Source organism: Notolabrus celidotus, chromosome 9 (assembly GCF_009762535.1).
Source record: "Notolabrus celidotus isolate fNotCel1 chromosome 9, fNotCel1.pri, whole genome shotgun sequence".
Taxonomy (NCBI): domain Eukaryota; kingdom Metazoa; phylum Chordata; class Actinopteri; order Labriformes; family Labridae; genus Notolabrus; species Notolabrus celidotus.
This window is the reverse complement of record NC_048280.1, coordinates 29,248,996-29,275,278: the sequence shown is the minus strand read 5'-3', so window position 1 is coordinate 29,275,278 and position 26,283 is coordinate 29,248,996. Positions and strand designations below refer to the sequence as shown.

The 26,283-nt window shown below is 39.1% G+C and overlaps 1 protein-coding gene across 3 annotated transcripts; it reads left to right on the top strand.

The window, feature by feature from the left end:
* The first annotated feature begins 1,462 nt into the window (after positions 1–1,462).
* On the top strand, positions 1,463–23,996 carry tango2 (transport and golgi organization 2 homolog (Drosophila)). 3 transcript variants are annotated; one of them, XM_034692640.1, is made up of 10 exons: positions 1,463–1,692; positions 2,274–2,344; positions 2,498–2,617; positions 10,503–10,591; positions 13,299–13,418; positions 13,603–13,720; positions 21,069–21,136; positions 21,327–21,480; positions 22,013–22,117; positions 23,154–23,996. In XM_034692640.1, the coding sequence occupies exons 3-10, from the start codon at positions 2,562–2,564 to the stop codon at positions 23,272–23,274; spliced, it is 831 nt and encodes a 276-aa protein (XP_034548531.1). In that variant the 5' UTR covers positions 1,463–1,692; positions 2,274–2,344; positions 2,498–2,561; the 3' UTR covers positions 23,275–23,996. The 3 variants fall into 3 exon arrangements, with proteins under 3 accessions (XP_034548531.1, XP_034548532.1, XP_034548530.1); XM_034692641.1 differs by having other exon boundaries at positions 1,573–1,808; positions 21,330–21,480; XM_034692639.1 differs by having other exon boundaries at positions 1,573–1,808.
* The last annotated feature ends 2,287 nt before the right edge of the window (positions 23,997–26,283 follow it).

Sequence of the window (26,283 nt, the reverse complement as noted above, 5' to 3'; positions counted from 1 at the left end):
TTTGTTCATTGTTTCAAGATTTTTTTTTAATTAATGTAAGTAAACTTTATTTAGTATAGTACCTTTCACAGACAGCAGACAAGTGGCAGATCATGTCTTCCAGCTACAGTTGACTCGCACTGTCCTGCTCTACTCTGGGAATCTGTGTTCAGGTCTGGAGTGACCCAGCACTTGGTACTTTGATCATTATTGTTGTGAGGTTAATTGTTGATGAAGATAATGGAAGGTCTTAAATGGTTTGGTTGCTTCATTGTAGATGCTCCTTATTTTATTATTAAAAAAAAAAATCCTTAATTACTTTTGTGCATTGCCTTTACACTGCTTGGCAGTACCTGCATCCAAATTGCCTTGAAGCACTTTGTTACTCGTACTGATCTTGTTTCCTCTTGTCTAGATCTTTGCTTGTGTTCTAGTTCTCGCATGTACGTCGCTTTGGATAAAAGCATCTGCTAAATGATATTGTAACAATTGTAACATAGACATAGTCACAAAGTGCTTTACAGAGAATCAATGTCGACAAGACAATACAATGAGCAATAAATAAGATAATAAAGCAGACAAAATGACAACAAAGTACAACAGATGGTCGAAAGCCATAACAAACAAATGTGTCTTAAGCTGCTGTTTAAAAGTCTCAGTCAAATCAGCACAGCGCACTTGGGGCAGAAGACTGTTCCAGAGAACCAGCACCACATGCTCAAAGGCACGGTAACCTTTAGTGACAGCAAGCAGACCCTGGTCTAGGGATCTGAGGGGTCTACTGGGGATGTAAGGGTGGAGCAGGTTGAAGATATAAGAGGGTGCTTGATGATGGATTGCTTTGTATGTTAATTTGAGGATCTTAAACTGTATTCTGAATTTGATTGGTTGTCAGGGTAAGGGGAATAGGATGGGAGTGATGTGGGATGCTTTACTGGACCTGGTTAGCAGTCTTACGGCAGCGTTTTGAATTCATTGTAGTTGCATAAGTAAATGATGTATTTGTTTGTAAGTAGTGTTACATTAGAGTTCTGCCATATTTTGTGTCTGAAGCTTCCTGTGGTGATCACCTGTGATCACCTGTGATCACCTGCAGCTGGGGGCAATCAGCCAAAGTCTATTTAAGCAGGTCCTTAGTTAACGCTCACTCTCTCCCATCACTTGGAAGTAGCACCTCAATGGTTTGTTTCCAGCTTTCAAATTATTTTCTGTTCAGTTTCAATAAAATACAATTAACTAACTTAACCCTTTTGTGTTGTGTCCCTTATTATGTTTGGCATTCGAGCCAGCCGTAACACTAGTCCAACAGACCCTGAAAGAAGTAATTGCACAGTACTGAATGGACATACTTGTGCAACATCCTTGCTATGGTCTCGACTCTCAGCAAACCAAGCTTGGTATATTTTATTGTTTATGGTTTTATTTTGAAAGTACCCGCCAGAAAATACACCGGAAGCGTAATTCTTCGGTTCACCATTAGCTTTGTGCATTTCACGTTTGTGAACCGACCAATCAGAGGGAGCTTCAGCGGCTCGTTCGAAGTGCATTCGTTTAAAGTACCAGTAGTGCCGGGGTGGGCGGGGATTCAGGACGACCATCTAAATGGACTGTCCACCCACCGCGGTGACTTAATAAGACGAGTGAAGACACAAATCGAGGTCACTCGATGTGACCACTTCCTCTCAGTTGTCAACAACAAGTGTAAAAGGAACAGTGAGTACAACAAGCTAACAGAAGTCATTGGCAAAGCTAGAAGAAGATAAAGGGCAAACATTTAGCCGTGTAAATAGTGTGAGGAGTCTGATGTGTCGTGAATAACAGGTTAATAGGTAGGTAGTCTAAAGTGTGCCTCATCGTTTGTTTGTAGTCGTTTCATATTTAGTCTGCCGCTAGCTAGTCAATGTTAAGTTATGCTTAAACTCATACACTTGGAGCAGTAGTATAAAGCATATCTTACTTAGCCACTGTTACCTGCACCACACACTACAGACAGAAGCCATTTGGTGAACTCACCTTGAAACAGAACCCAAGCAACTATTAATAGCTGAATACAGGGGGACTTCTTATACGCAGTTTAATAGACCAGCTAACATATGTGATTAATATAAACAGCTTTCTAGCATGGAAGTATCACATAAGTGTCCGCATTGTATAGCACTGAATGGCATTATGACTCATGCATTAGTGCAGATCATCTGTTACATAATTGCTACCTTTGCACGTACTGCAGTTTAAATGAGTAATTGAGATAATAAACTTTTATGACACCGTTTAACACTTCTTTCAATGAACAGGTTCATACAGGGACACACACGGCATGAACTCTGCAGGTGTTCTGAGTCTGTTTTACAGCCTAGTGCACCATGTGAGTATCAAAATGACCTCTGTTTGACAAAGATAATGTATTCTGATGAGTGAGTAAATGCTCTATGAAGTAACTCTTAAGCTGCTTCCCTACACTATGTGAACAACTCTAATGTTTTTCCTTTTTCTCTCCCATGTTTCTTCTCTTTGTCAGATATGACGGCATTTAGATCAGATGTGGATTTAGAGAAGACTGTCATCAATCCCCAAATACATCCATGTGTATAATTTTCTTCAAGTTTGACCCCCGGCCTGCTTCCAAAAATGCCTACAGGTAAGGAGTAAACTCTTTTGAAGCGGCTTAGATTGAAAAGTGCCGCTGAGACTAAGTGAGCTTGTGTTTGTCCTTGGCGTTTAGTCCCAGCTAAACAAGAATCCTTGGCTTTTTACTTTTTTTCTTACTTTTTTAGGTTGTTTTAAATGTGCTTTATAAATAAAGCTTGACTTGACTTGACTTGACTTTGTGACGTGTTAAAGTCCAGGAAAGGTTTTTCTATTTATTAACAAAAGACTGAAAATAATTAAATACCAAAAAGATCTAAATAAACGATGATAATAACAATGACAATGGCGGTCAACAAAAAATATTCAAACCCACGCACCCTCTTTAGATATATCCCGCCACACAACTGAACAGCTAGATAAAAAGGTAAATCACACCCATGAACCCAAAACAGGAAATGAAGTCAACCAAAAAATAAAGGAAATAATCATGATGAACAAATAAGACATGAAAATCAACATTATGGCCCCTACATCTTTCAATAGACTTTGATGCATGCAAAGTTAGATGCTCTCTACTTTAGGAGAGTTCACTTTTTCAGACAAATAGATCAGGACGGGATTCCCAAGTCGAGGACTGTAATGGAAGACATGATGCCACAACATTGATCGTTCATGCAAAACATGCTGAGGGGAAACTGTTTTGTAAATGTCCTTAAAGTAAAGACACACTACTCTCAGATTCGCTATAGTTACATTTTACTAATCCTTATAATAAAGAGATCCTGAATAGCTGTAAACATCTGAATGGAGTGAAGATAACAAGTCTTATTGATGCACCAAATTGCAGTGCTTTAAATTATATCAGAAAGTCTTCAGGTGTTTAAATGAAGCCTCTTCATGCTGAGCAAAGTCATACACAAAACTGAGCTATTGCACCTGGAGCTGTTTGAAATGAAGAAGCTCTCTGTGATACATTTTTCTTGCTTCAGGGCACTCTGTGACAACAGTCACACACTGCTATGTGTAAAAAGAATGTCAAGCTGCAAACCTCATACATTTTTAACATAACACAGCAGATAAAAAAAACTAAACTGAGTCCAACATCAAATACAACTTACCTGTATGTATTTAGTCATTTATTTAATTATTGTTTGGCATTGTAAAGTGTTGATGCCCCTTAAGAGCCAAAGGAGCAATGTGTGAAGTCCACCTGGATATATATTAATACATGCTGTGAGGCTTTTTTTCTGAAATAGCCCAACACTGATTTTGGGGGAAAATGTGACTGAATATTATTCACAATATTTCTTTTTGAAGCAGCTATAAAAATAACCTTACAGTGCTAGGTTTAAATATTTCCCTCAGTTTGCATCATAAAGCATCACGGATGTGTTGAAACATGCAGCTGCAGAACATAAAGATGCTTTTCTTTGAAAGTCAAAGTAAATATAAGGGGGAAATAACTCTCCAGTTGTGAAATCAAGTCGCTTCGCGTCCTGACATCACTGCCGTCATACTCTGACAGTGCTGCAATGTTCTCTATTTTAACTTGTTCCAGGATTGACTTGTGTGCCTCTTGAAGCTTTGAGCTGAGATGCAAACACACACAAAGTTTGTCAGTGAAGGGAAGTGAATTTTTATTTTGGTAGTAAACTTCAGGACATCTGATTCTCAAGGTGTCAGACTTCTCCAGAGCTGATGTTCTTTACTGAACCACAAGAGAAGCACTCAATCTTTGACACATGAAATAATCATCTACAAATTTACTCACATCAATAATTTCTCTCAAATCTGCTGTTTTGAAAACCTCTCTCTCTCTCTCTCTCTCTCTCTCTCTCTCTCTCTCTCTCTCTTCCTCTCTCACTCTGCCCTTCCTGAGAGTAAATGCTAATTTTATTCAGACCAGTGCAGTATAAGCAGTCAGGATGAGTTACAGGCTGATGTTGAATCCAGCTTATTACAATCCCCCTGAGTTGGAGAATGAGCTCTCTACCTGGCCATAGTCCATGTCTGTCCTTCCCTGTGGGAGTCTGACCCCATCTAAGGAGATCACAGCAGAGGTGAGGTATGAGTACTGACTCAGACATGGACCTGGGGAAAGGTGAAATGTACTGTGTCCTAATGTGGTGAAATTGGTGCTATATTTAGACCACTGGTTATAGTAGAAGTTTTCTTGCACTGCAGTGATGTTGAAGTCAAAATGTGCAAAACACTGAGACAGAAAGGGATTAAAGGCAAGCCTGAAGTTTCATTAAGTATAATTATTAACTCCCACAGCACAGAATGACAGGGGCATACCTGCAGGGCTTTGAATGGGTTCATTTTCTACATTAATGACTCAGTGATTACCCACATGCTGAGATTTCTATATTTTGACTCTCAGTCTCGAGCCTGCAATCGTTCAACTTTTTCAACTGCCCCAAATTACAGTGGTGCAGCAATCAACCATCCAGCGATGAGAAATGATCTGACCTGTGGTTATAGTACTTCTTTTAGGCTCATTAATGTCAATTCAATATTAACAGCTCCAAGAGCTCATGTAGGCTTGTTAGCTGGTCTGCATTGTCACGACTAAATCACTGGCATGTCCTTATTTCTAAGGCGATTCTTAACTTGCTTCCCTCTTTTTTATGTAACTTTGTTCATTTGAAAAATACTGGAAGCTACTGTCTCCGCTCTTTGACCCAGTCCCAAAACTTGTTTTTCTTTCAGTCCCTGGCAAGCGTCTTGAAATGGGGAAAAGAGTTTTAAGTACGCAGCTCCTGCAGCCTGGAATCTGCTGCAGGAGAGTTTGGGTTTGAGTGAGCTGGTTTCTTGAAATGTTTTTCATTGAAGGCATTGGAGGAAGATGCATCAGCTTGTAGATGCTTTGACAGATGACTTTCTGTTGTCTGATCCAGCATATGTTGACATGTTTTTGAACTTTGTGTGTTGTTTAACTGTAACTTTGTTGGAATGTGCTGCTGCTGATCTTGGCCAGGACAAGTCTTGCAAAAGTTTTTTTTTTTTTTTTTAAGTAATATTTTTGTTCTTTTACACATTTATTGATAGAGGGCGAGGGCAGTGGATAGTGTAGGAAACTGGGAGAAAGTGGGGGAATGACATGCAGGAAGGGAGCCACAGGCTGGATTCAAACCTGGGCCGCGCACTGCATGGGCGTGCAACTTAACCAGTAGGCCAAGTCTGCGCCCGTAAAAGAGATTCTTAATCTCAATGAGGTTTTCCTGGTTGAATAAAATTCAAATAAACAAATAAAGAGCTGTACCTAGAGGCTGCACAGCTCAACCCATCAAGAGATATTCAAGTGTTAATTCAGTGGACTTGACAAACAGCTTGAGACCAGTTTTCATGAAGGGGCTGAATGCTTTATCTCTTCAGGGGGGTAACATCAGTCATGTCGATCTGACGATAATGACAGTGTATGATTGTTCTGTATGCTGTAATTAAACTGACATTTTTGACCCAAAGCTGGCCGGAGAGGAACCCCAATGAGGTGTCAATGCCTCAAAAGCTGATCATCTTGTGAGCATGAATATGTTCCACAACATCACGATAGCCCTCCAGTTGGAAGTGCTAGCAGTACTGTTACCCTTGACTTAATCACTGCAACAGGTGCATGTAGCAGTAGAAGCTTTCTTCCATTAGGAACCCATCAACTATTGTCTGATGATGGATTAGCCTTTGGGGGTGATGGCCAATAATTCTGGATTAACGGTTTAACCAGCAGATAGATATCTGGATGACTGGTGTCAGATTTATAGGCTGAACTTCCTCTTCAACCTGTTGGTTGTTGTTAACAGTCTGACAAGCGAGTGAATGACCTTTGAGACAAGGGGACAAAGTCCTCAACCGGATTGTTTAAGTAGTTAAATGTGGACATCTGTTTTTAAAGATTCATAAAGGTCAATATTTTTCAAGTGGCAGCAAATGAGCTCAGCGAGTCACCTTTCAGGGCCACGGTCCTTAGGATCCTATATATCAGAGGCTCTGTCTCATGTAGCGTCATTAGTGTTAGCTTTGTTTTCCGCAGCAGTGGTGGGTCACACAGCTCCATGGGAACAGACTATCATTAGCCCTGATTCAAAGAGGTCAACCCCTATTAAAGCAGTTGACTTTATCTGTTTGCTCCTAACAAGATCCAAGCTCCCCCATCCTGGAGGAGTAACAGAGGGACCGTTGCATAGCTCGGAGGGAACATGCAGCTATTATACAGGTCAATAAATGTCACTCGCCCTTTTTCTGCTCTGGCTCCAGTGCTTTGCCCAAAGGCTCTTCAGATGCTGCTCTGCAGTGTTTAAATCTATATCTCAGCTTCTATGAATGTGTAACAATTAGTTCATCGCTCAAAGATGAGTACATGTTTGTGCTTTGCATGCTCACAAACCACTGAATACACAAATCTGCAGTCTGATACTCTGCTGAACTTCTCATCCACTTACAACAGTCTCACTGTGAGAAGTGAAAGGTCGACTTTTCCTCAGAGGAAGAGAATAATGTTGTGACGGGCTGCATGTGTTGTGTGCCTGCATGTTGCTTTGAGGGTGGTGAGGTCCAGAAGCTAAGTGAGAATATATTATCATCATATCAAGTGATGTTTTGTTATCAGCTGAAAGTTGTGTGATATTTAGGCAACAAAATTACTTCATTTCTCACTCTCATTTCTGACACATTGACTCATAGAAGGTGTCAAAGTTAAGTGCATTTCTTAACCAAATAAGGAATGTGTCAAAATACAGGGAAAGGTTACTAATGTGAGACACGCACAGGACGCTTTGCAAAGTGAAAAAGAAAATTGTTTATTGACGTCTGTGTCATATTTAGATTTTCCTTTCTTGTTGAACTTGTAAGTAGCTGTAGGGTTATAAAGATGATCTCATGTCAGACTGAAATCTTCATATTTTTTTGTTACAACTTAGTCTTATACGTTAGGAATACTCTATATTAGTCAGCAGGGCAAATTAGTTTTTTTCCCCTGGATTTATATCTTTATGTTAGCACAACTAAACAGCAAGAGTGGTTAGAACTCAAAATAATTCATGCAACAAGTTCACTTATCATTTTAAGTTGGGAGAACTTGTACGTTTTTACAGTGTGGAAATAATTCATTCTTTTCAAATGAGTGGTCCAGACTGAACTCTTTTTTATGTGAAGCCACTATGAAGAGTTAGATCCCTTGGCCATAGAATCCCCTGTATGAGAATGGAGAGTCCGCAGTCTGACTTGACGTTAATCTGTATAAATTTAGCATGCAGAAAAGAAACGGATAGATCCCTTACATATACCAGCTCTACAACACAGAGTTCATCCTCACTGTAGGGTTTTGAAAACTCCCAAACTTTTTCTCATGAAACAGCTTCCTGTGTATAACAGGAGATGCTGTCTCTTCCCCATATTCCAGCTGCTTTTGCCAGCAGTGTTTCAACTCAAATCAATAATAATGTAGGACTTGTTTGGGAGATAATTTCAGTGCATTTATACAAAGACATCAGTATTGTTATCTTCATTTTAAACAGACTGAAAATACAGACTCAAACTGGTCTAGCGCTAGAGTAAGCTAGTCAAATGTCAGCAATCAGTATTTTTCCACATCATTCATTGTAGTGTTATTTGTCATACTGTTTGTCCTCTTTTTAATCCAACCCTGGCTAAATGATTCAGCATATAATTATATATTTGATGTTTAGTGGCTGTCCAAAAGAAACACAAGTACAGAAGAGAAAGAAGGACAGAAATCATAGAAAACACAGTTATTTAAAAAATGTATGAAGTAAGTAAAGACATAAATAAGAGAAATCAGTACTACCCTGCACTTAAATTAAAAGCAGAAAAATGCAGGTCAAGTCCACCTAGAAATTCAATGTCACCCTTCCTGGTCTCTGTCACTCCTGACGGTGTGTTACTTTAATATTTTCTCGTCCTTTTGATGTCACATTCCTTTTGATCCTCTCTGCTTTGGCCGTCATCAAAGAATGTCCTCCTCCTGTAACCTCGACCTTTCTCTGTCCTCTACATCCTGCTCAATCACTCCGTAATTTTACCTTGCTGAAAGACTCCCTGACATATTTCTGGCCTTTAAGGAGCCTAAACCAGAGAGAGCCTCAAGTCCTTACAGCAAACCCGACTGAGTCCCTGAGACAGTGTTCAAACTGTCTGTCTGTCTGTCTGTCTGTCTGTCTGTCTGTCTGTCTGTCTGTCTGTCTGTCTGTCACCCCTGTTGTTTCTTAGATGTAATATCAAATGTTTATTATCTTGACTGGGCCTTGATGTTGGATCTGTTGTTTGTTCACATGGAGGGTGTAAAAAGGAGACTAAATTGGGATGCACTGATACAACTATCTACTTTAACTCCTGATACTCATAACGATACCTGGGCTTTGGCATTGGCTGATACCTAAACTGATCAAATACCAGAATTAAATTAAATACCTGTATTCCTCAATGTGAGGATGAGACTGGCAATTGTGTTTTGGCAACTTCATGCTTATCTGACCTTGTAAACCTTAAAAGAAGTCAAATTAAAGAAGCGTTTCTTATTTATTAATAAAGTTCTAAATGTGTACCTGTAGTTTCGTAAGAAAATCCTCAAAACTAACAGTAATTACAGTTCATGTGTAAACTTTTAAATGCTGCAGTGGATTAGTCAGGAATTAAACTTCCTGCATATAAAGCTGTATCAAATGAGACCAAGCGGCAACCTCCTGTCCAATGCAGAAGTGCTAAAGACTGCAGTTCATCGAGGATCCGCTTGAGGCTGGCTCCGGAAGTACCAGAAACCACATACACACCAATTGAAAAAAGACGATCTTTACTGCAGAAATAAACATGTTTACAGCCTGGTACAAAAGATGAGTGTAGTCTGGATAGCTCATTTCTTGATCAGCACACAATGCACGGGGGGTGAATTTTTTTCTAACGCGGCAATTTCGAAGATATTGAGATTCCAATGAGAGGCACAGCTGACTTGAATGACAGGCGTGACCACTGTAGCTGTTGGCTAGGAGCCCGCCTCTTTCCGTCACAATCGCTCGACAGCAGCAATATGGCTGCCGCCGACGATTGGCCTCAAAACAGCGCTTCAGAAACAGATGGGTGACGTCACAGATACTACGTCCATATTTTATACAGTCTATGATATTTACACATGATGGTAAACCGTACCAGGGTTCCAAGTGTTCGACCAGGAGGTGATATACCTCTTTGAGTTGAAGATGTTTCTCTTTCTGAAAAATGAATCCAAGAATCTTGTCTGTTATTTTTCACTCTTTCAAACCATCACGAGGAAGCTCCTATCATCTACAACTGAGAGTGTTCACTGCTTCATTTGGCTTCCATTTTTGTTTGGTTGAGCTTGTTTGATTCCTTGGCTTGATAATTCTTGATTCTTCTTTTGCTACACTACCACCACCCCTCTAATCATGAGCTTTTCCCATTACTGTAAATTATCGTCAAAGTTGTTGGAGTTTCTAACGTGAACTTTCTTCAAACTGCTGAGCCTCTGTCTGTAGTTTGCTCCCTCCGTGCTACATTGGCTCACTGCCTTGCATCTTTGTTTTTGTGTAATGGGCTTTTTATGCCTTTATCTAGAAAAGATAGGATTCTGGATAGAGCAGATTTGAATCCAGCCCAGACCTCCTCGAGGTCTGCAGTACAGAGTGGCGATTCATGTAGGCCAAACTGGCACCTCCTGCCTTCTCAAAATGCAGAGACCTACTCACACATTATGACGTAGTTCCCGCACATGGTTGATGTAAACACAGAGCAGGACAGCAATGAGTTGAGTAGACCCTGCCCTATAGATCAGCACCTTGTCACTGACACCTGATCTAGCTTTCTGGGTCAGTATCTGATACCTGTTACAAGGATCAGGTCTGTGCATTCCTAACTATGAAAAAAAAATACAAGATCACTACTAATGTCCTTTCCTCTCTTTTCAGGCTTATTTTGGCTGCAAACAGAGACGAGTTCTACAACAGGCCGTCCAAAGCGGCAGACTACTGGGGGACCAACAGTGAGATCCTCAGCGGTGAGTCTTCATTCGAGTCCAGATTACAACTTCCAAGAGATAGATAGTTAATCCTGAATGAAACACTTGTTGCCTGTCCTCTTTAAAGAAAATAACTATTAAATATTATAACTTTAACCATAAGAAGGGAGGACAAGATGCTCTTTCATATCAATGAATGTTAAGTTAAAATGTTGGATGTCATTAATGAACTTGGGGAAAGTTTCCAACTTGTGTCTGCCCAGTCCCAGGATGAGACTGCAGGCTACTCTGAACAGCTTGTTGAAAAAGTCACAGGAGATTCGAAGCCTCTTTTGCAAATGCAACAAATACTTTTTTTGAGACTATTTATGATCACAATCATTTTTAATCCGTTTCATGCAGACCATTTTCAGCCACAGAGTCATTCTGTTCAACAAACTGCATGATAACGTCTCTAAATCTCCCAAGACTTGTTTTCCATCTTTCATTTTCTTTAAAAAGCTTTCATGCATTTAGAAAAAGTACTCTGATAACATATCTGCACGATGAAATCAACAAACAGCTCTAATGAGGTATAAAACTATTGTAGAAGAGTTTGTGGACAAGTGGGACACCTGTAAGCATCAATTTCAAATCTTGGCATTCTGCTTTTTAGCCGTTGACCACAGCTGTATTCAAGGTCTAAATGGCTTCAATAATCAAAGTAAAATCTATCTTCTTCAGCCCAGGGTCCCCACAAAGCAGTAAACTATATTTAATTGACTGATGTCTAATACACATTACACCCGAGAGGAGGTAATCAATCATCCTCTTTTTTTCTGCTGAAGGAGGAAACGCAGCGATTGCCTCGTTGTTCATCCGTCTCCCTCTCCCCCCTGTAATAGAGGGGTCAGGACTCCAGTAGTGGGCCTTTAATTGATGGCTGCTTTTATGCAATGTGACAAGAATAAATGGCTCTGTCTTATCTGCGGGGCTGAGGGGTGTGTGGAGGCTGGGCCCTGAAGGAGACATAGCATGACAAGGAAGGAAGTAAGCTACGGCTCCCAGTGGGATCAGGATAGCTTTCCATCGTCCCCCAGGGGAGAGAGACCACTCCGCTGTCTCGGTCAGTGTCAGTGTAAGTGGACCTGTCCTTATTGATCACCAGGAAGTGCAGCAGACGTGCAATGACCCACCTTTTTAGGTATCCCATGGAGGAGAGAAATACAATGAGTTTATTTCATTACTGGAAGGACACCCATATCCTTATTTCACCAAGTTTTAAAGCAGACTGGTTAAAGGTTAGTATTCTGTTTTTGTTTCCTTTCCACAGACTTTTATATTAAAGGAACATTTGGTTCCAATACTGGCAGATTAAAGACAGGATTGTTTTTACACTTAAATAGAAGCTGTGAGAGGTCTATGTTCAGGGATCAATCATTGCTTAGTCTAATCATTTTTATTACTAAGGGCCTCCTGCTGTTTTTAATAACTTTCAGCAACATTTCCCAAAAAGAATTAAAATCAAAAGAAAGAATGATCTGGTAGTTATCTTTGGAGACCATTGAGTTTAATGAAGAAAAAATACTCCATGATCATTAACTCTTCACTTCAAATAATCTCTACATAATCAATATCAACAAAGCCCTTCCCGGGATTATCACAGAGGCCAGCAAAGAATTTGTTAACTTCTTGAGAGGGATAACCTGTGTAGAACATGTGGTTGTTGATTTTTTTTGTTTGTTTTGTTTTGTTTTTTTTAAATATTTTATTTGTAACTTTTTAAATGCATCAACAAGATAAAACAAATACAATCAAACAGGGGCTCGGACATGTGAAATGAAATAAAATTGATAACATTAAAAATAAAACGAATAAAATAGACAAATAAATAAATGAATAGAAAACCCATGAAGAAAATTTTAGTTGAAAAGTAATTTTAAATGACAAAATAAATGAAGAGAAGTAATAAAATAAATAAATAAATACAAACACACATATGCACACACATGCATACGTATATATACACATATACACACATAAGTCATTTAGAGAGAGAGAGCAGAGAAAATAAATAAAATAATAATAATAATAATAATAATAATAATAATAATAATAATAATAATAATGATAATAATAATAATAATAATAATAATAATAATAATAATAATAATAATAATAATGATAATAATAATACATTTTTAAAACATAAAAAGACCATACTAAACTGCCAATTAAATCATGTTCTCTGGAGTGCTATGCATCAACTCTGCAGGATACTCCACTTTCATCACACGTCAGCCTCATCCAAGAAGGCAAGGAACGGCCTCCAGATAGCTGAGAATGTGTTCACAGAGTTAGATTGTAGGAACTTGAGTCTCTCCATTTGTATAACTGACATCATGTTAGAGATCCATTCCTGAAAAGAAGGAGGGGACTGGGACTTCCATTCCTTCAAAGTCTCTTAGCAACCATCATCCCCAATATTAGTGAGCGTCGCACAGAAGAGGGGAGATCCTGTTGTTGATTGGTTGTGGAAACCCCCCCAGAATCATGTGAAGGATCTTAGATATTAACCGGGTGTTGAATTTTTTCTGGATTTATTTCTGCTCCAAATACTGAGGAGTTTTCAGTCCCATACTGTGTGCCTTCTCCATCTATAAAATGGCTTTTTAAAAAGCAGGCTGTATTTTATTTAACCTCCAGATAAATTGTGATGAATATTAGAGCTGCATTTAAAATGTTCTCCCATCGATGTCTTCACCAGGCCTGGACCTTGAATACGGTAAAGAAGGAGGATCATGGCTGGGGATCAACAAACGCGGCAAGCTGGCTGCAATCACCAACTACATGGAGGGGCGTCCAAACCCTGATGCACATGGAAGAGGTGAGCAAGCCATGACACAGGCACAGATATATTCAGAGATAACATTTGAGATCAAAGCTCTACAGCCTCCTCTGAAGTATCTGCTGTGTTACTCTGAGTTATGTGACACGTTGACTGTTCTTATAGATTTTCTTCAGTGATGATTTTGATTTAAATATCCATTGTTACCTTTGCCTTTCTGCAGGGTTTCTAGTGTCAAACTACCTTACAGACAAGGATCAGGAAAGCTACTCCTACCTGAAAAAGGTGTCGACAGAAAGCCACTTGTACAACGGCTTTAACCTCATCACAGCAGAGTTCAAGTGAGTAATGGGTGTGGTTAAATCCTTCTTGGGTTTGGTTGCAAAAAGAGCATTTTTTTCCTCCAAGTAAGCAGCCTTACTCTCCACTTAATGGATCCTACCAGCTGAATTTAGTGGAGTAGGGGTAATTATGTATATGTCCACAGACAGCTGTCAGATGTTAAGACGTTTTCTTTATGCATTGTTTTGCACTGCGTGGGTGTCATGGAGTGAGAAAGGCAGATTTTTGTGCACTGCAGGGTTTTAAATCTGAGCTGTTTGTGGAAACGTGTTGACAAAAGACTGGAGCTGTGTTCCTCTGAGTTCTGGCCTTACTTTAGAATGAAACCGTTAAGGCACCGTCTTCATCTCTGGAGTGCTTAGCGGGCAAAACTGAAAAATAAATCTGAAACGCTGAGCTTTGGAGGAGCATGCATTAAAATTCAAAAGAAGTACCTGTTCATGTTCAGGGCTTCAGACAAAGAAAATCTAGACAGCATTAAAAATAATGAGGGCTTTATTCTTTTTTTTCTCCTTCTTTTTCACCCACCAGCCTGACTTGACTGAAAGTGGTGATCTGTTTAAGAAAGGGAAATCAAAGTGGGATCAGCGCACACCAAGATAGCTGTCATGGCAGAGGCCCCTGTAGACAATTGGCATGGAAACAGGTCTTGGTTTCTGCCAGCAAGAGGTTGGAGGTTTAGCTCCAACACACACCCGTACCAAACATAGTCCCTGCTGGGGGAGGAAGAAAATCCGGGTTTCCACAGTGGAGCTTGGTGTCATGATCCATGTATCCTGGTAACATGGCCTCAAGCAGGATCTCCTCTCAGGAGGGATTTTCTTCTGCTTTGACGTCTCTCCGTCCACATGTTTAAACATTACTTTAAGATTCGACGGATGCAGAGATTTCCTGCTGTGTTTGGCTTGAAAAATCATTTTAAAAACTATTATATCAGGTAATAAGTCTATATCAAATGTAGCAGATATGATGCAGTTTAATTCAACATGATTGCTTACTCTGTCTCCTGCAGGCTTTTAAATATTTCCAGCTGACAGAACAGGCCTGCCACCTATTGATCAGACAAGCATTGTTTCAGGGTTAGGTCAATTAACAAATCAGTAGATGCAGTCATTTTCTTCAATTACAGAGATCCAAGATTCAAGGGAGAAGTGTTAGTTCCCTTCCTTGGTTCCAGGTATTTAATAGCAGCAGCAGAAAATATCGGCTAATTGCAGCCTCAGCCCAGGAATGTCAGTGTTATTCAGGCCTTTAAAACCCTTCTTCTCTGCTCACAATACATGAAACAGCTAAAAGATATGCAGATGTCCTTGTTAAATCCCCCGAGCTGTAGTTGCGCCTTTGCTATCTCGTATGCATTTCTCTTTAATGTAACGACAAGGTGCAACCCCACACTTATGAGACACCAGCAAAACATTCAGAAGTTGTATATGTTTTTCCTATGAAATCCCCCTCTGACAGGAGCTGCGTTTGCTGCTGATGGTGATGAATGCAGTATCTCTGCAATAAACACCGTCATTACCAGCCAATTTGTTTTCCATAATTTCCAGCAGCCAAGAGGAAATAAGGCATCCAGTTTCTTCTGAATCAATAAGTGCATCTGGTGGACATAAAGGAGCTCTATATAACAATTACAGGATCTCTCATTGATCACTTACCATGTACACATGATCTGTAATGTTGTGCAACATTGAGGCATTGTTTGCCTTTGCATAGATACGAGAGAGAAGATGTTAACTTTGCATTTAGAAGAATTAAATCATTTTTCCTTTGATGTATCGATCACACGTTTTTAATTATGTCGCCTGTCAATCCACGACCACAAGGGATATGTTCAGTAAACGCTGTATATAGTTAATATCACATATATTCACATGTTGATCTCGGGTATTCACAGCTTGATACTCTGGAGACTCCATATCAAACTTTTATCTGACTCTCCTATATTTTTGATCACCGTTTATGTCACTCTCACTTTCAAGTCAATGTCCAGAAATGATTCATTTTAATAAATATCTCCTCTGATGTTTCCCTGAAGAGAAATGCCTCGCTAAACACACTTTAAGTCAAGCAGAGAGGCTGCGTTATAAAAACAACTGCAGAAAGCGTTTCAGTCTGATGGCCTCGAACCATGTGTTGTAATTCTTGGCAGAAACTAGTTTGAGCTGAACAAGAAAAACAGCCGTGTTGCAGATATGCACATTCCAGAGTATCAGAGGTGGATGAACTCTGGACATTTTAAAGAGGAACAACCAGGAGTATTTTTAGCTTTGGGGAAACCACAATCTCTTAAAGTATAAGAGAACACCATGAGTAGAATAAGGTGTGGATTCTACACTAAGAAGCTCAGATACAGCCTGCATTGTGCATTGAGTCAATCCAGATGTCTGCAAATTGCCTCCAAAATTAAAATAATGTTGAGATTGGCTTTACAGTTTTTAGCATGGGGTCATGTTTTACATCAAGATGAGATCAAAATCCCACTGCGTTCTCCTGCTGCTGTCTCTCATGCAGGTCTGTGTGATCTTTTTATGGCTTATTTAGATAGGTTAGCTGTTTTAGGTGAGAGAAAATTTAATGTACACACACGTATAAGAGCATTATGTTGTTCTCTTGTTATGTTTTCATCAAGTCAGCAGTCACCTTTAGGTTACATACAGTAGCAGATGTTGATAAGTAGAGAAACATTGATCTATCAGTTATATTTAAAACATTTTATTTCACAATTTTAACTTTGGCCACAGCATGCAGCTGCGTCTTGTGCTAAATGCTAATGTCAATATCAAGAATCAAGAAACCTTTATTGCCAAGTGAGGAATTTGACGTGGTGAATCGAACACTGGTACTTAACAACAAGACAGTAAGGGCAATAAATATAGAAACCTAAAAACTAACCTTAAAAATTCTAAATAAAAATACTATCTGTACAATCAAAGGTAAAGAAGTACTTTTAAGATATAAAGAAATGAACTAGCGTAAGCCAGAGTGCAAATGTGCTAATGTCAGTATGATAACATGTTTACAAAGACGATGCTTTTCATATCTAACATGTTTGCATGCTTAAATATTCAGATAAATACCACACAACTGTAAACTGAAGGGGGAGTGTCAAGAGTTTGCCGATGTGCAACAGACTGAATTAAAACTGATTGTGAAATGTAATTACTTTTGATTGTAGTTCACACGTTAGCATGCTAACATTTCCCAGTTGTCACCAAACAATGGTGAAATAGAGGGGGAGATTTTATTAGTTTTTACTATGCTTAATATGTTTGAATTTGTTGATATGGACTTCACTACCAGCAAATTGAATATGAAGGGGACACCTTCGAGTTACTTTTAAATGTTGTTTAAAAATTTTGCATGCTAACTTTGCATGTTACAAAAGGCAAAAAGCTGTCCTTTCCACTGTCCTGTCTTCTGAATACAGGAAAATAGCCATTAATAAAAATGTAAGGGCGCTGTTGGCCTAGCAGTCTAAGCACCCCACCTACAGAGGCTATAGTCGTCTTCGCAGTGGTCGCAGGTTTGATTCCAGCCTCAACCATTTGCTGCATGTCCTCCCCTACTCTCTACTGCCCACATTTCCGGTCTCTCTTCAACAGTCCTATCCATAAAGGCAAAAATGCCCCAAAAATAAATACATAAAAATAAATAAATAAAACTTTAATATATTTATACAAGTGTATCAAGGGAGGGATGTCTTTTAATTGTGAGAGTAATTAGTCATTATCAAAACTGTTGAGCAAAGTGACATAATGGTCAGATGGAAAAGTAAAGCAGAAGGCAGGACATCTCCAAAGTCATTGAGGTTCATCCTCTTGGCATCTTAGTCATCCAAACCAAATTTCCCAGTAATCCATCCAGTGGTTTTTGAGATATTTGGACTCAACACATAGGCATCCACACAGCCTTGAGGTTAACATGGCTAATAATGATTAATAACAATTATTTACTTACCACTTCATGCTTTTATTGTCTATGTGTAGGAGAAAATGATTCTCAACACCCGTGAGCATCTACCAACACACCTATCTACACTCTGAACTGATAACTTTGAAAAGCTCATCCGAGCATCTCCAGGCAGCCCCTATATAGCTGGCGATGGGGAAACTGCTCTGCAGCCTCAGTATGGAGGACTCTTCATTAGGACGCTTCCCGGCCAGCATACTGATTACCTCTCAAACTGAGATCTGAAAAAAGTCCTCTCCCTCCTCGTTCTCTCTCTGCCCGGTGGCCTTGACCTCCTGCTGTTCTCTCATCTCAGCCCAAATCACCCCACTGCACACCTGATGGGACTTTCAATATGCTAGCCAGGTTCAGATAGCAGAAATAGAGCTATCTCCTGTAAATCCTCCGTCTGCTTCCACTGTTGCAAATTTGATGCATATCTCTGACAGAGTGTGTGTGCAGTCACCAGGCCTATCTCATATTGTTGAGTTCAGGTCACAATACCAAGTTCAAAATTGTATTTCAGACACTGTGTTTGCCCATCACAGAGCTCACAACAGGAAGTATCTCCAAGGACTCCTCCTCAGTGTCCCCTCAGGTTACAGTGCCATCTGGCTCTTATTGAGCAGCTCCTGGGCACATGCATGTATGATGTTGACTGCTGTCACCCAAGTCAACATAGGCCCTGGCTGCCATGTTTGCAGTAACCAAGGGTGTGCTGAAAAAGTAGCTGTAAAGTCAGACAGTAAGACCGGATCTGGGTACAAGCTGGAAACTGCATTAAGGTCTTTGATTTGCTGTTGACAGAGAGACGGTGTAAAGTCAGCCTGCAGCTCTGACAATTCTGCTGCAACTGCTTGCACACATATTGTCCTGGGTTCAGAAAAGGCTCTGCTCCAGGAAATGTACACAAGACAGATGACATCCTGTGCAAACAGTGAAGGATGACCTCTGCACAGAGACGACTGTAGATACAGGGAATGTTATCACCAGTTATTAGTAGGAGAGAGGAAGAGTTGGCTCAAGTCAGTCGCGTTATATTATTCCCTCAGTCTTTGTTGAGGTGTGAAAAGAAACAGGGATGTCCCAGAGGAAAACAGAGTGAATTATGATGTACAAGATGAGATGAGATTATCTTAATCAGTCCAGTCAACACCTGCATGTTTAAACCCTCAACACAAGCACATTTACTGTCATGTCATATCTCTGGCATCATTCTGCCTGTGGTATGTTGACCTGATAGATGATGATTCTCACTTCTTCAATTACATTAAGCAATGAAAAATGAAGAAGTGATTAATCCTGTGACACTTTAGTAAAGTCAGTAAATTATTAGTTCTTTATTTATATGAAGCAGTACGAGTGTTGTGTGTTTGGTAATTTAATCCTCAGACCTATAATGTGCCTCTTGACAGCTTAAAACCATTTGAACTACTTTTCATGTATAGCTCCCTGTGATTGTCTCTTTGTATGTGTGAAAGTGTTTTCTGTACAGATCATTTGTGAGTTGCAGCAAATGGTCAAGGTCGGGAGTTGAACCAGCAACCTCTGCTACGAGGTCTATATACTCTGTATATGGGGCACACGTAGACCACTAGGCCACCAGCGCCCAGATTTGTGAGGTTTTTAAAACTTACGGAAACAGAAGAGACCATTCCCCATCGAGTTTCCCTGTATGGAGTCTGTAGCTGACAAAACTGCATTAGTAGCTGGAAGTCCTGGCTTACTTGTGTCTCCCTGTTGCATCCAGAGCAATCATCCACTCATGAGCCGTTGTATATTGTAAAAACAATAACAACTTAATTCTGGTTTTCCTTTAGTGTCACAAAACCAAATATTTAACAGATGATGCTTGATTTCATTCTAATAGATATGAACAAGAGCAAAATCTGCAGTACGCCAAAACTCCCCGGATGTCTACTGAGTCAAGAAAATTTCACAGTATGGGACAAGTCTCCCTCGCGTACTGTTTCCCACAATGCACAGCGCTCATTCCGCTTTTTCTTGTCTCCTCTTTTTTGACAGTGAGAACTCAGTTTTTAAGTGCTGTGGAAATTATTACATTCCTTATAAACCACTTCCTAACCTTTTGAATTATGAATGAATGCTAAAGAAGCAGTTTCGTTATTGGCTTGGCCGTTGTTTACTTCCGCTTTCCGAAACCGGAAATTCAGTGACGTCTGGCCCAGCATACTGCAACACAGATCGAACAGAACAGCCAGTGTCTTCTCATCAAAAAAGGAACTAAAATAGTGTATAAAGCAACCAAATCCAATTATAATTTTTACATGCTTTACCACTACAGTTTCTCAAATATACTAATGCTAAATAAATCTATAAACAGTATTTAATAACCTTCAATGTTAATTTGTCTCATACAGAGTCTTTGTTTCATTTAGTCTAACCAACAATTCAAAACCCAAACTGTGGGTGCTGAAAGCAGAAAGAGGCCTCGGGTCTTAACATTTGGAAGCATCAACATTCACACCTATTGCACTTTTTTCTTACTGACTTTAATCAGTTATCATAAAGTTGCTGATTCACTAATTGTAATCAATGTGATTTTTAATAGGCCAAACTTTTTCCTGCTGATGCTGCATAGAGCAAAGGTGGATTTGTGTTTTGGCTTTGAAACCCTTCCAGTAAAGTTCTGTGGCAGAGCTGAAAGCCCAACAGCAAAGTCTGTTCTTTTCTTGCCAGCTCTTGACTGGGAAACTTTCCAAGTCAGATGTTGAGGTACTGTTGCACCACATTTCAGATTGACTGATGCCACTGGTACGGCTGTCATAAAATTGACATTAAAAAAAATCTTTCCCCTTCTGCTTCAAAGGATTTGGTCATAATTTATTATTCACTCTCCTGTACCACAGCCGTCACTGATGCCCTTGATGTCAGACAGATTTTTCAGACTGAATAAATTCCCTCTAACTGAGGACTTTGCAAAGACATCTAACACTATAGCTTAAGGGTTTTGTGCTAATCAAAGGTCTTTGCAGCTCTCATTTATATTTTGAAGCTTTAATTTGACCCTGTTGTTTCTTAGGACCGATTTAAATGCTGCAATCAAATACAGTGTTTGGTTATTCTTCCAATCTTGTTGCCTCTCCAAGTAAAACTGGCTTCTTAATTCCTTTTTGCCAAGACTGAAAAGAAAGTCAGTCATAAAAGAATACCGTATGGTGCAGTTTTGATTTTCTCTTTCACCCTGAGCACTTATTCTCCATCTTTCCCTCAGGGTTACCCCTGGAAAAAAATCATCTTTGCTTAATTTTTTTCGTTATTTTCAAGAGAATGGAGCATCAATACTCCTGACAAAGCCTCCGTTATTAGACATAAACGAGTTTAATCACCACCAAATGCAATGCCTAATTTCTCATCTTTCTGTGTCCCATGTAGAGCCAAACAAGACATTGTGTGTTACTATGGAAACAGAGGCAGCCCTGAACCCATCCATCTAAAGCCAGGTCTGTGTTTTTAATGTGGTTGCTGTAGAAACTGTTCATTTCACATCTCTCCTCTTGGCCTTTGGTCCGTTCATGTTAGCATGACATTTCAATGTTGATTTTGCTCTCAGATTGACTCTTTTATCGGAGGAAGTACCACAAGGTCAGTGACAGAGATTACTAACTTATATATTCTTCATGTGCCCCTCAGCAGGAGTCTACGGCTTGAGTAATTCTTTGCTGGACACTCCGTGGAGGAAACTGCTGCAGGGAAAGCGACACTTCACCAGCATTGTCCATGATCAGTCCCTGTCCTGTGACGGACTGGTGCAAGAGCTGCTCAACGTCCTCAACAATGAGGAGCTGTGAGTGATGAGCATGCACCCAAACATCTTTTCAGTGTTCAGCACTATAAGAATCTTTTCTACTAATACTTTTTCATTTGATTTAAAAGTTTACCATTTATGGTGTCATACAGTGAAGCTAGTACGTAGCTATTATTTACATCTACATTGGCTATGGGGAGAAAACTAAATTGTTTTTACACCTGAAGGAAATGAGGGTCAACCCTGCACAACATTCAATCTGTCCTGAGCTACTGCAAGCCTGGTGCTGTGACAGAAATGAGCATAAAGTAGACTTGGCCTCACTTTAATGTGTCTCCAGTATGGATTACCAGCTCTCAGACCTTAAGTAGAAACTTTTAAACAAGTTGTTGTGTATGTATAGAAATACACCAAGACCCAGCTACACAGCTGAGATATTTACACAGGGAAAGTTTGCACATAAGCCTGGTTATTATGTGTTGAGACTGAAACTAAGGACATGGGTAATTTAAGCTGATCAGGAGTAGGTGTAGAAGCTTCTCAAACGGATGTCCTGTTGGTTTTTCAACAGGAACACACCTGATCCAACTCAGGAGAACCAGGGGGATTTTTACGGCAAGCCCATGATCCAGGCATTGTCAGCGGTGTGTGTTCGCTCCCCTCATTATGGTACAAGGTCAGTATCCTCCACCCACGCCTAATCTTTCTCCTTCACCCCCCTGTGTTTGTTTCCACCTGAAGTGACTGACAGGCCTGCAGGGACTGAGAAATGTTGCTGTACACACAGTCCAGTGTAAGCAATCCTTCACAGCAGGTTAATGAAACGGGATTGTCTACACTTAAAGCTGCACTTGATTAGTGGAGACAGTCTGTCCTGTAGCAAGACGATCAGTGGGTCATTCTTTGATGGAGTCACTGAAGCATCCTTTGCTCCTTCTTGATTCAGGTGACTGTTACACCCTAATCTGTATGTACAGATTCTGCATGAAAATGTAGAATGGTTTGTATTTGTTGTGCGATTTCACTCTGAGTATCAACAGGCTTTGGTGTTTGCAGGAATACAAATATAGAGCATAGCATCATGGCTGTTGGTGTTAATCTGATGATGATTATTTTTCTCTATAGAGTTTTCTTCATGCACGTGCAGTTTATAATCCATTCTGGATCAAAAATTTGACTGAATTATGAATCTGCTTGACCCTGTGTCTGGAAAGGCAATCAGCGTTTAGATTTCCAGACTTCCTTTGATCCATCAGAAATGATCAATTCGACCTCCACTCAGCAAACAAGCATTTTGAAATGTTGTTTTTTTTTCTCCTCTCGAGGACAGACCTGACAAAGCTTGTATCTGTTTTACTTTACAAATATGTATCTGAATGGAAAACTGAAGATCCATAAATTAAAGTAAAAGAAAATAATTTCCTTTAGGGTTCATACTGCTACGGGAAGCCACTGTGAAGCCTCTGTGCAACTTTAACTATGTATAGTAAAACTGGAACTCCACAGAAATACATGTACGGGTGCTCCTCTGTGCAGGGTAATGAACCAAGGAATGATGGTGTTTATCAAGCATCAGATGTATCTCTTTACGAGATTGGTTAGATACGTCTAATGTGAAAGTATCACTTCAGAAATCGTATAATTGTCCTGTGTTCAACCTTCTTTTATATTTTATTAATAATTTCTAATTATTTGTTTCCCTGTCTGTTCAGGACCAATACAATTATTCTGATTGACGCAGAAGGTAACGTGACCTTCACAGAGCGCACCATGCTCAACTGTGACACAAGCAAATGGAGCACCAGTTCCTTCCAGTTCAAATTGCAGGACTGAAGGCACAATGAAGGAAATCCACTCTGTGCCTTTCTGCATCACTTTTCCTCCCTCTGCTCCCTCTTTCTCGCCCAGCTGCACCTCACTGAAGCAGCTACATGGACGTGACTCATCTGCACTTTTCTTCCACTAGTCAGCACTGGCTGCTTCATTAACATCAGTTTAAGTATTTCTTATTCTTGGTTTAAGTTAAGATGCATCTTTTGAAAATGTGTGCTAATTTAAAAGATTGCCAAAGACTATTTATGATTTTGCAGGGGAACATATTTGACGTACATATCACCACACAGCGGGGCTGGGTTGCTTTAAAAAGTCAAATCAAATACAGTTTGTGGTCATGCACAAGATGATTTTATTGCAGTCTAATTTATTCTTGTTGGTGTAAAATGATTCCCTTTTTAATAAATACAATAATCATCAAAGTATTTTAAAGTCCTTCTAAATCTATATTTTTCACAATAAAATACTTTGTTCACCAACATCTTTCAAGGTAACATGTACTCTTATTTAATTTAACATGAATTATTGAACTGTAACCCTTGTACTGGTTATTCACTATTGTTTGCCCCAACCCTGCACTACAGTAGTCTCAGTATTGGTTTGAGAAGATATGTCAGTGTTAAATGCAAATGAATTTAGACACGGGATCTGTGACAGCATTTGTGGTGGAATAATGCATTTTCTGTCTGCAAGACAATAAAAACAGTTCAATCAAACACTCATATTTGGCTTTCTATTTAACAGATTGTTGGCATAAATGCACAAACGCTGAAGAACACCTTATTTCAATCCACACACTGGATATCAAGTAGACAGCTGGCTCTTCCTTTTGCTCATGTATTTAACTTCTGCTTCTTGTGTCTACACCATAGACTGTATGATAACACATGTGCGTGATATTCAACCAAAAATAGTCACATTTGCTATAGGCCTCAAAACACAAGAGCCCACAGTTGATATTAGTTCTGAATATAGTTTTTTATACATAGATCCGCTTTTGGATATCTCATGAAGTAAACAGCAGACTTTATCCTGTAAAAACAATTTTCTTATTATGCAGATGATATTTTGTTATCTCTGGAACATTTGGAAATGTGAAGATGCTGAAAAAAGAAATGAATGACTGCTGAATTCAGAGATTTATTATCTCTGAGTGCTCATTTTTGTAGGAATCCCTATTATATTCAAAAAGTAAAAGCTCTGATAGAGATCCATGGCACTTAAATGAACACAATCAACAATACAAAATGATAGATGTGCCTAATGTCACTGCATAAATTTAAAATGCTTAGATTCATTTCAACATCATGGGCTCAAGCTTCCTGTGTTGTATTTTCTATTGTTAGACAATAGTGGCCCCTAGTGGCAAGCAAAGTTATTGTAATTCAGTTTAAACCGCATGTGTCCACTCAAAAATTCAGCATTTACAACATGTCCAATTCATTTATGACAATAAAAGTGTGATGTGTGCTGCTCTTTGCCTCCATAGTTACTGGAAGTGACAGAAGCAAGAATCAAGAAAGCTTTATTGCCAAATGAGCTCGCACACCGAGGAATTTGATGATTGGAACACCGGTACTTGAAAACAAGACAGTAAGGACAATAAATATAGAAACCCTTAAATCTAATCTAAAAATTAGAATTACTTTTAAGGACATAAATAAGTTAAATTAGTCTATGCCAGAGTGCACATTTTAGCAGATGAATCTAATAATAAATTATGTTATGGATTAAATTACAATATTGCACATGAAATAAAGGTTCGGTTCCCCAACACTCTCACTTAATGGTAGATAGAGAGGTTACACTTTTTTGTTTTTACACAATTGTGATCTTTCTACATTGACTTGTCAGATGGAAGCATCACAGCCTGCTTGAATTCAAAATCAAAAAATCTGAAAGGAAGTTTACAGCAGGAGCCTCACCAATCTGTCCCAAGTGCAAAACAAATACTGGAACTAGAATACAATGCCTCAGGAAGTATGATAAGATGAAATTATTCTGAAAGGCAGTATGTGGAGAAATAAGTACGGTGATAGGGCAAAATTTGCCTCCTTTTGTGCCTACTTGGAAGTGTACCAGACTATTTGAGAGCACAAAATGAAATAATTCAATTTCTTTTAATGTTGGCAAGGAAGGCTATAATGACCAAGAGATGAATCTCCATCTATTCCATTGTGGAAATCTCTGATATCTGATGTTGTCTCTTTAGAGAAGTTGAGATACTGTCTTGGAGGAAGAGCTCATCTTTTTAGAGAAAATGGGAGAAACCTGAATCTTCTAAAGATTAAGTGCAACTTCTAATAAAGATACTTAAGGGCCTAAGGATTGTTCTGCTAATGTACAACACAACTGTCTATTACAACTGTACTATGCTGGACTGATGAATGCTGGTTGTGACTATTGGACCAACTATGCAAAAAGTTTGTTAAGCTGTACTGAGCTATTGTTTTCACTGTGAAAACCAATAAAAAGAATGTTCAAAAAAAAAATCTGAAAGGAAAACAGTCTGATTGTATTAGAGCTCTACAAAGAATAAACAAAGATCAGATCCTACGCTTAATATTTACCTCTAGGCTACATAAACTGCATTTGATTGTAGAAAGTGGTTCAGAACATGTGGCAGTTGTGACTGTTTTCCAGACACTTCTTTAGTTCATAAAACAAAATCAAAACAATGAAGAAACCTATACAAAATGTGTTTCTATGAATGACTTGTAGATTTAAAAAAATATATACTGTATCTTATACCCTGTTAACCTATGGCGTTTACCCTTATTTATATTAGGGGTTCCCAAAGTGTTGGTCAGGACCCCCTGGAGGTTTACAAGACACAAAAAGGGGGTGGTGAGGTGTCTTCCAGAATGTTTTTTTTTAAATAGCTATCTATAAATATCTATTATGATTATTATGATTATTATGATTATTATGAGTATTATTATATTATTATTATATTATTATCATTATTATTATTGTTATTATCATTATTATTTATATTATTATTATTAT

What these genes read in the sequence shown, in the direction of transcription:
- tango2 (XM_034692640.1), top strand. Translation starts at nt 2,562, where the DNA reads ATGTGTATAATTTTCTTCAAGTTTGACCCCCGGCCTGCTTCCAAAAAT. An exon ending in GTCCTCAACAATGAGGAGCT is followed by an intron (nt 21,481 to 22,012) that starts GTGAGTGATGAG and finishes GTTTTTCAACAG; the next exon opens with GAACACACCTGATCCAACTC. An exon ending in TCCCCTCATTATGGTACAAG is followed by an intron (nt 22,118 to 23,153) that starts GTCAGTATCCTC and finishes CTGTCTGTTCAG; the next exon opens with GACCAATACAATTATTCTGA.